The following is a 12,127-nucleotide window of genomic DNA, read 5'->3' on the forward strand; positions in this document are numbered from 1 at the left end:
TTTAATTGAAGGGACACTGAACCTCAATTGTTTCTTTCATGATTCAGATAGAGCAGGCAATTTTAAACAACTTTCTAATTCACTCCTATTATCAGTTTTTCTTCGTTCTCTTGCTATCTTTATTTGTAAAAGAAGGCATCTAAGCTAAGGAAGTAAATCAAACGAAGATGCAGCAGAGATTGTAAGTTAAACGTTGAACTTTATTGATGCTTCATATTAAAACAGCAAAAAAAAAGCTAAGCTAAGGAGCCAGCTATTTTTTGTTTCAGACCCTTGTTTAATGGGGGTGCATTTAGCCACCAATCAGAAAGCACAACCCAGGTTGTGAACCAAAAATGATCCGGCTTCTAAACTTACATTCTTGCTTTTCAAATAAAGATAGCAAGAGAATGAAGAAAAAATGACAATAGGAGTAAATTAGCAAGTTGCTTAAAATTGCATGCTCTATCTGAATCATGAAAGAAAAAAAAAAATGGGTTCAGTGTCCCTTTAATTAAAAGCTTTTTATTTTTTATTTTGCTGCTAATATTTTTCAATCGCCAAGCTCCCCCCACTAGTTGCCTTATTTGGAGGAGCTGATCCGGGTTTGTTACTGAAGCAGACAAAGCTAGTCATTTGGTTTGCAAAATGTACAGTTTTGCAGTTCTTTCTCATATTATACCTCTTGAGGCCCTTTAGGGGCAATATGTAGCAGGGTTAAACTTATGAAGTCTATAAGGTGTGCACTTCCAATTTTTTATATTGTTAAACCCACACATTTCAAAGCTAAAGGAGGGAGGAGAATAAATATTGAACACATATTGTTTTTTTTACTAAATATATTTAAATTATTTCTGTTACAATTTCAAGGTGTTTCATATTCTTTTAACTCACATATTTTTATAGCTATTTGTGTCATTGAGAATGGTTCAAACATTAGAATCTTTGTTTAAAACAAGGACTATTAAAGATGAGACACAGTCACTGATATATTCTCCTTGTCTTGAAGATTGGAGTTGCTTTGTTTTAAAACTCTAAGATGACAGGCTTAGGTAAATTTAAAGTCAAAGCATATACAGTAATTTAGAAAACACCTAAATGGATCATTGCACAAACATCTAGATGTACAGTGATCCATTGTAATTGTGCTTAATAAAATATAGTCTATGTTAGCGGTAGCTGGCCCAAGAACTCTAGATCTATGAGCTGAGGCTTTTTTATGTGCCGCTAGAACCAGGTAGCTCAGGGCTAATCCATTTTCATCAACATGATTGTGTTCCCAGCAAAACAGATGTTTACAGTCACTAAGAATTCAAAATGCTGTGGTATAAATGGTGCATTTAAAATGTTGCACAAGCTCAGACAAGCCCTGACCCTAAAAATTATCTCTAAAATATAACCCAAGTTCCTAACCCCAAACTCTAACCCTAAAACACAACATAAGTGGTAAGGGTCAAACAATTATGAATGTCATGGAATTTGGGGCAGTGACCAATCTCGGAAATCATTGTTTTGTACTTATACTTAAGTCATTTCTCAATACTTAATATATATCTGTTTTATTTGCCAAATGAAAAATAAATACATTTTTGTATTATATTTTAGTCCCCAATATTTGAATTCCAAATCTAATAAAATGTTTTATTCCATAGCTCATTGTGAAAAATGTATGTTTGGCATCTGAAAAATAGTACAGAGGTGGATCCATGTCTAGATGCATATTAAATAGCCTGCATTGTTAAAGGAAAACAAAAATAAATAAAGTTTGATGGTTCAGATATAGCAATTTTAAGACATTTACTTTGTTATTTTAGTATCATTTTCTGTAAAGCATACCTACATATGCTCAAGGAGCATCAATGCATTGCTGGGAGCTAGGTGGTGATTAGTAAATACACGCATATGCTTCTTGTCATTGGCTCACCTAATGTATTCAACTGGGTAACAGAAGTCTATTGCTGCTCTGGAGCTGACTTTAACTGTGGGCTCTATGTACTAATCAGTGAATGCTGCTTTGGAGCCTTTCCAACTGTTGCTTTGTAATGTCCCCACTTGATTGGGTGATTAATATGCCCTACATACATAGGGCCCTAGACACCTAAACACAACGTTTTACACAAGCAACAGGGCAATAATGATATTCTCTTACATATTTGACCATTAACTTTGTACATTTGTATCCCTTTAAGTCACTGTTTATTTTTTCAAGATTCATTGCAATTTATTAGATGCAATAAAACTATCACATGATTTGTATTAAAAACAAATTGATTATTTCTTTAACACGTTTACACCTAACTCAAGCTACGTAATGCACAGAACAATAAAATGACTTACCTATTTCACTTATGCTGATTCCTGGAGCTAGTTGTCCGTTATTGAAAGAGCTATACATAAATAAGTTTGGTACTGAGGAAAGGTCATAAATAGGTTCTTGCTTTATCTGTTTCATACCAGTCATATCTATTCCAGACTGATCCGGGGAGGGCTGTGCAGAATCCACACTATAATAACCCTCAGATTTAGGCAGGTCAATGACGTGTCCATTGGAGTAAGTGCCACCTGTCTCATTATTGAGATTGCTTAAGCCATTGCTGATGTTGTTGCTATACACCCTGGCCAAGGCTTCTGCTTCTCCACTTTGCTGCTGTCTCTGTTCTTGCAGTCGTTGCTGGTGTTTCTGGACTTCGGCATAAAGACTGTCCCTCTGTTTTTTAGACATTCTCCCAAATTTTACAGCTGGCAGAAAAATAAAATATGTTATCATAGTGATGCAAAACAAGCTATTAATAGAGTCTAATGGTATGAAAGTCATAGTAGTTTTTACTGTGTAATTTGTTTTGTGTCAGATAATAAATCTATCTATCTATCTATCATCAATCTATCTATCATCTATCTGTCTGTTTATCTATCCATCTATCTATCTGTCATTCGGTATCTGTTCAGAATGGTATAATAGAAACATTCTATTACTTTTTTTTATTATTTAACTTTTTTATTGTGGTTTTTATAAATGTTAATGTACAATATATGTCCAATCAAACATGCAGATCTTTCTCTTGTAGTGTATTACAGATCAAGTAATAAGACTTAATAACAAAATCTAAGTGATAATAAGCAAAGTTGTATTTGCATATATGCAGTATTCAGGTTCAAGCTCCCTACAAATTGATAAAAGTAGACATTAATGTTGGAGATAAAAATAGGAAAGAGTTTACCTACACACTGATTATTTAATGTGATGTATCTTAAATGACAATATATGATTTACTATCAGTAACAGGATTGGGCTAACAAAAATGAAACCTCATTTTCAAGTGTATTCTAGAATTAAGGCAGATATTTAGTTGGTTGCTCTTGGACCTACTGGAACATTACAAGCATGGGGAATGGTAGCTGCAACGAGGCCGCTCTTGGGCAACTGATCAAAATGATTAACTAGCAACTGAAACATTTAAGGATATTCAATCATTGTACATTAAAGAATACACATATTATCTGTATATAATGTAAAACAATGAATCTTAAGATAACTTTTAGCGATTTATATAATATATGTATCATGATTGGCATATAAGGATAACATCTTATGTAATGTAAAGTGTGTATCATAAAATAGTCATATAAAGTGAACCATCATTATTAATGTTTCAGGAGAACTCTATAAACTAGGACTCAACTGTAAAGTCTTTATATAGCACAGAAGTAGAATATAAAGTTATTTATAGACTTTTAGGGTCAGCATACTAGCAGTGGGTAATAAAGACATATGTACTCCAGGATACCATTACATCTCTATATCCATAGTTACTGATGCAATTATGTGTAGGTGGGATAATTGGTACCTGATAAGAAACTTAGGTGCGCTGTCTCGGCCGCTGACAGCGCACAAACATAATAAAATGAATGAGGGTGACCAATCTACATTAGATAGAGTTGCACCTTCATGATTTGGAGGGCAAATGATGGAGATATAACTTTGAAACCCACATATATTTTTAAGGGAGGGGGTAATACCCCCATTACTTTTCCTGGAGTAGTAATGTATATCTTTATAAGGCTGAAATGCTTAGATGTATTAGAGAAATTGAACATTCTGTTGGCAGGGTTGGGCATTTGAATGTGGAAGTGTGTTATACCCACAGGTCTGTAATGTACCATCAATTATGTCACTAAGGTCAAAGCCATATTTATTATGTGTAATTTATGGTAGGTTGTACTTGTTGGTGAGGCAATTCAGATATAGGAAACAGTAAACATCAATTGTGTATTAACATCTATAACTAGGGTTGCCACCTCAGCCATGTTTTCCTGGACACTTATGAGTTACACATGCTGCAGGGTGTGCAGCTAGGAACATGTATTGTGTTTCTGTACAGCACTATTCATATTCCTCCCTGCACACCCTGCATCATGTGTAACTTATAAGTGTTCTGTATTTTAAGGGACGGGTGGCAACCCTATCTATAACTGTCAATAAAGTAGTAGATATTCTGGAATATCTAATTGACTGTGAGGGCTACTATATGCACACATGTCACAACAGGGAATCATAGTTCAGTACAACTACACCTCCTAACAGGTTTAACTTAAACAGCTAACATAAAAATTCTCTATAAATTCTGAAAAGAGCTTCTTGACCCCAAAACATTTGAATATCACAAACCCCTCATGTCTCTAAGGTGATGAGAGAAAGGCAAATTATGGGAGCAGATTACTGTAAAGGAGCATTTTTTTTACAGTATAATATTTTTTTGAGGATCAAAAATAAACATACAGGAGTTTTTGTTATGAAATATCAAAAAATACACGTACAGTATGTTCCAAAGCATTGGACTAACATATAATAAGCTCAAAAGAGCTTCTTGACCCCAAAACATTTGAATATCACAAACCCCTCATGTCTCTAAGGTGATGAGAGAAAGGCAAATTATGGGAGCAGATTACTGTAAAGGAGCATTTTTTTACAGTATAATATTTTTTTGAGGATCAAAAATAAACATACAGGAGTTTTGTTATGAAATATCAAAAAATACACGTACAGTATGTTCCAAAGCATTGGACTAACATATAATAAGGTAAGTACATGAATAAAGATACCAATAGATAATGTAAATAAAAGGAAACACAATAATGTACTCCTCAGTCTAAACAATACCTGTATAATATTTAAAAGAACAAAAAAGAACACACACAACTCAAGTTAATCCTCTGTTTTCCACCTCCATAAAAAAAGAATGAGGCTCCCATAAACCTCCATCCCAACTGGTACGAGATATATCAGGAGGGTTATTTTAATATAAGGAACTTATGTGGAACTGCATATTAAAGATAACTATGACATATATAACATATACTATAAATAGTAATAGAAGTGGGGACATTCTTTGCCAGACTGAACTATATACCTACTTACTGACACCTGAGGTCTTTAACCAAAATATAGGAAAGTTATAGTAGATACACTGCACAGAAAGAGACCACTTTTGGGTCCCACTAGATGAACCATCTTTTATTTATAATTAGCAGCTAGCTCTGATGTGATAACACTAGTAAATATAAGCTACGTCTTGGAATAACAGTAAAAATAGAGCCTATAGGGCCACTCTGGGCCCTCAAGACTATAATTGGGTCTAATGTATAGTCTTGATATAAGATAGCGTAGTATGGTACAGAAAGGAACCTTAAATGTGAATCAATCAAACACAAATAGTAACTATCATGTGAAAACTTTGAAAACTTAGATATGAGGACTCTTAAGATAGTTTGATCAAACGTGTCTGAAAGTGTATATGTAACATTTGTTTGTTCATAGCATCAAATAGCATATAGGATTATCAAAATAACCCTTACAAAGCAAAGTACTAGTATTTACTATTATATATAAAAAAAAATGACAGAATCGTTATATTTAGTTTATGCCATCTCTCAGAGCTTGCTTGATATGAAAACACTACTAGCCACATGGGGATTATGTGTTTAACTCTGTATAGAATACTGTAGTATAATATCTAGCCTCTGCTAATATATAAAATGAGGCATTTCTTTAATATGATATTAGCTATTTAACACTCCATGGTTCAATTGAACCTTGCACCTCCTGCTGTGAATAGGACATAAGTAAATATAACAAATATCAATGGATTCTTTTTAACAAATCTTCAATAAGTTGCACCGTAACTTTCAAGTCACACACATTCTGGTCACCTCATAAGATTATTATACCTAGTAAAGGTCATATAGTGATCAACCTTAAGCATATATATGTTATATTACATATCCCTCCATTGCCCAGGGAAGGGACTTAGATCAATGGAGATACCTGCTGTATAGCAAACCTTATGAGGAGAATAATATAATAAAAGTCAAAGTATCTACCCACCATAAATGGTTATTAATATAATATAGCAGTAGTGACTGGAGACCTAGGGTAAATGAGTGCCTAATAACTAAAATAATGAGTTATAAAGGGGTTAAAAGATACCTCTGGCCAGTTAAGGGGTGTAGCTTAATATAGTATAGGAATACTTTATATAATTAAGCACCAAATAGCTTGATTCTGTAAGTAGAACTAAATATTTACCCCAATAGACAATCATTCCCTTATACAAACTAAGAGGGGATTATTACCCACAAACACATATTATATGATAATATATACTTCAACAATAGGCAACCTTACAATCAATATAGGTTAGAGGTATAATATTACTGACTATATCATCCGGTTAGAAACCCTCATTAATGTCACCCTAGTTTGGAACAATTATTAGCCTAGTAAAAAGTCTACCGGTTCCCAGGTTGCTGGAATAAGTCTGGGGAGTAGATGAGGAAATATATCAAACACCTATCCAACACCCTTCCTGAAGTCAGTACAAACTCTGATAATTAGATTGGAGGTGTCAGGCATTCAGCGCTTTGGGTGCAGGCTTTTTGCAAGGATAATACTCCGTAGGATTTATGAGGCTGTGGAACTGACTTCATATTAGGCTTCTGAAGTTGAAGTTCCCTCTGTTGCAGGCCATCTGACAAGCTGCAAGGAACGCTCGGCTCCGAGTTTAGTGATACGGTCTGATGAGATGTGGTGTCCATTGAGTCATGGCAGCTATAGAAAATGCGTGGCTACTATCTGTATCGCGCTCTCTGTGCAGCCCTCCTGCGCCATGTCTAGACAATCCATGTCCTGCTCCCGGGAATCGGCCACATTTCCCGGATCAAAGACAACAGCACAGCCGTGCAAGGGCACCACCTCAATGGCCCCTCTCCCTGGGGACGCAGAGGGTAAGCTGAGAATTGGCATCTGCTCTTGTGCAGCACTCACCCTAATCTCTTGTGTACTTTGCATTTAGACCTTGTGGTCGCTTCATTGGTCACACATTTCGATGAGGGGCTATCTGTCTGTATATCTCCAGAGTGTAGTGATAGAAGCAAGTCATCCAACTTCTCACAGAATTTGCGCTCAAAGTCTTTTAGGAGTGCTTGAATAGTATAATAAAGTTCCCCCATGGCTAGTAGGTATACAGATTGCAGTATATCTGTACCGTTATGAAACATTGAAGGTTAGTACCAGTGCTGGTATCTGCGTACCACTTACCCCAGAATCCTGGGGGGGGGGGGGGTTGTGCGGCAGCCCTTGCCACGCAATTCTCTATTCACAAGTCAATAATGGCCTTACAAGCAGAAATCCTGTGTGGCGCACTTGGAGAATATAAGTCAGGGTGTCAATCATCTGCTTCTGAAGTTGTAGCTTCCCAATATAAAAATCATAGTAGGTTAATTCTCCTAGTTTTGTAGCCAAAAAGACCCAGATTAATGAAATGTAATCAGGAGCTTCATACAGACACATCCAGCCACTCCAAGCATAGGCTCTGCCCCCCAAGGGAGAGCATTTTATAATTTTTATAATTTTTACCGAGAGTCCTCCAAAGTATGGGGGCTTATTAGTCTCTAAGGGCTCATACTTCCAAGGATGTTGCTAGGCCCACTTAACATTATGCAGAAGTGACTTACTAGCCCAAACCATATAAAATAGGTATATGTCCCATTGCTTAGGTTCTATTTATCCTCTTCCGAGTCGCAGAGACTGAGGAACTCTCGTTGGAATATGGAGCTCCAGATTGTAACACTTGGGTGTCTATCCCCTAGATTGGGTGTAAGTGATCTTTGTGTTTTCACACGGCTCCTGATTTCAAGGATGGAAGACAGCTCTCCAGCTATTGTGCCTCTGGGGCCGGGTAGGGTCAGGGGTAGGTAAGAGTAATGTACCTGATTTTGCGGCTGGGCGAATTTCGGAGAAATTTTTTGAAGCAAGGACCATTGCTGCATCTCAGGGAGAGGGCCGATTACTTCTTGTGTGTCACATGGGGAAGCGATCTCCTCCATTTTGTCTGATAGAACCTGTATTATTCAAATATGAAGTTGACTTTGGTAGATGTTGCAGAACTTCTGCAATAATTGGTGGATTAGGCAGATCACACTAGCAGCCACAGATATTGCGACCGATCATGGCTGCCGCCCAGACACGCCCCCAAAACATTTTAATACTTTAATGGTATAAAAGTCATAGCAATTTTTACTGTGTATTTTGTTTTGTGTTGTGTAAGATAATGAATCTATCTATCTATCTATCTATCTATCTGTCTGTCTGTCTGTCTGTCTGTCTGTCTGTCTGTCTGTCTGTCTGTCTGTCTGTCTATCTATCTATCTGTCATTTGATATCAGTTCAGAATGGTATATAGATTTTTTCAACTTTCTTGAATTTTTTTTATTTTATTTACTAGAGGGGTTTGATTATTATGTACCATGAGCTCTGTAACAGCCAAGAGATTTGCAGAGCTTGAGGTGTGATGGGCCCCCATAAATAGTGTACTTCTCTTATCTGTGCAAATATAAGAATAAGCTTTATTTATGTACATCTACTTCTACAGCCCAGCTGGCACAGAGATAAACCCAATGGAGGACAATTTTATTCTTTAAAAATAAAGCATGCATATACTTATTAAAGGACAATTTAAGTGGATATAATAGTTTGTGTCTATTTTATTAAAGATGTTTTCTAGCTTTACAGCTTTTGTTTGTACAGTTTCTTTTTACCATAAATATTTACCATAAAGTGACTTAATTAAAGGAACACTAAACTCAATTTTTTAGAGCTTACAATTTTAAGCAACTTTCTAATGCACTCCTATTATCAGTTTTTCTTCATTCTTTTGCTATCTTTATTTAAAAAGCAGGAATGTAAAGCTTAAGAGCCAGCCCATTTTTGGTTGAGAACCTGGGTTATGCTTGCTTATTGGTTTACTAAATGTAGCCACCAATAAGCAAGCCCCGTCGAGGGTGCTGAGCCTAAAATGGGCTGGCTTCTAAGCTTTAAATTCCTGCTTTTTAAATAAAGATAGCAACATCTCTACAGGATGTTTGTAAAATAGAACAGAACAGAAATGTTTTATAACACACAGTTTATATCCTTCTAGAGAGGGACACTGTTTGTATAAAATAGGGCAGTGTATGTAATAAGTGGTTTCATGCTTCCTCCACTAGTTAGACTTTGCCACCTGACCACCTTAACACCTTTTGCACAATAAATCTAAATGTATGTGCTAACATTTCCATTAATCATTGGCCATTTGTACTCAGTAAATGTTTGTTAATTCTCTCAAGACTTTCTGTAGTCTGAATGTATGTAGTAGTGTTGCATATTTTATATGAATCTTTAGGTCTAATAATTCAATACTGCTTTTATCAGGGATTACCTAATTCATATGTGTTATGAGGAAGCACTTATGTAAAATGCCCATAGTTGGCAGTTAACTTCTGCATGTGTTCAAATATCAAGGTCAGCCATTTGGACAGGTTGATATAGTGTAATAGTATACTGTACAAAATGTAGTGTAGGAAATTAACTTTAAGGTGTTTAAATAACATCATATGCAGTGAACTTTGGAATGTCACCTATTAATCCAGTCATATGGTTTATGCCTGCCTTTTGACATGCCTCATGGCACAGTGACCTTGATATATGACATTGGATGGCAGTTAAAGAGAAAGAAAATTGAACATGAGGACAGTTATTTTGATAAGCTTTTCACACTTTCTTCTATCTATCAAAAGTTCTGTTACAGGATTGCACATTAACATTATGTTTAAGTATTAACTCATGGTTTTCGGGTATTAGTTATCTCATGATAAAAAAGGTATTATTGTGTATAGTTTACAATTGATTTTCATGATTATTTGATTATTATTTCTACGTATAGCAATAGGAGAGTGGAGACAAAAATAAATCTTCTGAAACAGCATGCTCATATAGACTGTTCATTATCAATATGTAGGATGTAAAAAAAGATTTTGAAAGACACAACTTAGAGTCATTTTACAATTTGGTTACATTTAAAAGTGTTTCTGAGAAAAGTTATCACAATTTTTGGATTTTTTTTATGAATGAAGCTCTCTTAGTGTATGTCAGTAGGTCACATGCATTCAAAGTATATACAGTCTCATGCACTTGAAGAATGTGCTAGTGTTGGATGTGTTTGCATGAGGCTCACTGACATACAGTATATTCAAATATTATCGTACATAAGAAGATAAACCCTGTAATATCATCTCTCAGAAGGTTAAGCTCAAAATGCTTCTAAGTGAATCTGAAATGCATTGTTCTATATTTCAAATTTGCTTTTATAATCTTTTAAAGAGACAGTGAAGAGAGTGAAATAAATTCAGTTTAACACATTACTCCGAGTCCCACTGAAATTCTCAAAATACAAAATTGTTTACTTGAATGTCCTACATGTGAGGTTGGTACTTATTAACTTGGGTACTAATTATATGTGTTACGGTTTGATAATTAAGTTATTGACTGTGGATTGTGGGGGAGATGCTCCTTAAAAATTGGTGGGAGGGGTTCTATTGGGTATATAATGTAGTTGCACAATATATGGTGTTAGTTGTTTTTTCACTGGTGGTCTTGACATTGGCAACCTGAGTGAGGATACAATACAGTCAACGTTCAGCCTATCAGATTCTGCATAAATAGAAACAAGGTATATTTTACAGTAGATCTATTAATATGACAAATGAATATGAAGTCAATTTCTATTTAGTTTATGTTGTGTAGTTTTGTGTACCCCACTGATGCCGTGCTACAAATTGTTTAAAAAGCTTCAGCCATAGAACATTTAGAGACAGTTTTGTCTGTGGTGAGGAGACTAATTGTTCTGCTAATTCTTTGGCCTGAACAGAGAATGTTTCAGAACAACAAAGAGTAGAAGAGAGTACAGTTCTCTAAAGAGTCTGTTAAACTCATTCATTGTAAAGCTGCCAAATGCTGACTGTTATCTGATGCAATAAATAGACCAGACATTACAATAGTCGCAACCCAACATCTAATGCCTTCCTTAGGGTCTATGTTGAACAGTTAAATGTTTGCTTTTAGTTAAATAGAAAGGAACAGATTTACATACATTTGCATTTATACTTTTTTTTCAAATGCATTTGAATGTATGTGAATTTTCCTTTTCAACGTTGAAAGTAAATAAAGATCACATAAAATAAACTGTACAAAATATTGACTAGTTTTATCTCAAACACACCATGTGTCCTGTGTTGGTTTGAAAAAATGTTTGTATTTTCTATCGTTACAGAACATGACGTGAGATAAATATTAGTTGAGTCATCTTGTAAATGTATTTTCTTTTCTCAAACCGTATTTGTTTTTTGGCCTTGTCCTATATTCAATTTCCCTTACCTTACCTGTATATGTTTTCATATTCTAATTATTAGTAATTGTAAAATTCTCTTATTATTATATTATAATCATTCAAACACTTATTTATTCTCCTTCATTGTCAAAAACTGTCCAGCATGGAGAAAAATCATATAAACCATTTTTTAGCATTATATATAATATATGTGTCTGTCTTTCACATTTAGAACACTGCAAAGAAACATAAACAGCTCTCAAGATAAAAATAGCCTTGATAAAATACTTTGAGGGACCTTGCAATTTTGACAAGACCTCTTAGAGAATCTCGCCAGACCAGAGCGCTTAAGAAAATCGGGTCCTTAAAGGGACAGTTTACTTTTACTATAAAATTTACACAGTAATCAAATATACCTGCAGGACTGCATTATATTGCTAACTAACGGC

At 35.1% G+C, this 12,127-nt stretch overlaps 1 protein-coding gene across 1 annotated transcript in view; it reads right to left on the minus strand.

The window, feature by feature from the left end:
- The window catches only part of RORB (RAR related orphan receptor B), a 157,607-nt gene that overhangs the window by 78,052 nt on the left and 67,428 nt on the right, over positions 1–12,127 (minus strand). The window contains exon 5 of the mRNA XM_053699973.1: positions 2,317–2,718. Within this exon, the coding sequence (XP_053555948.1) occupies positions 2,317–2,718 (402 nt within the window). The remainder of the gene's footprint in view (positions 1–2,316; positions 2,719–12,127) is intronic.

Source organism: Bombina bombina, chromosome 2, assembly GCF_027579735.1.
Source record: "Bombina bombina isolate aBomBom1 chromosome 2, aBomBom1.pri, whole genome shotgun sequence".
Taxonomy (NCBI): domain Eukaryota; kingdom Metazoa; phylum Chordata; class Amphibia; order Anura; family Bombinatoridae; genus Bombina; species Bombina bombina.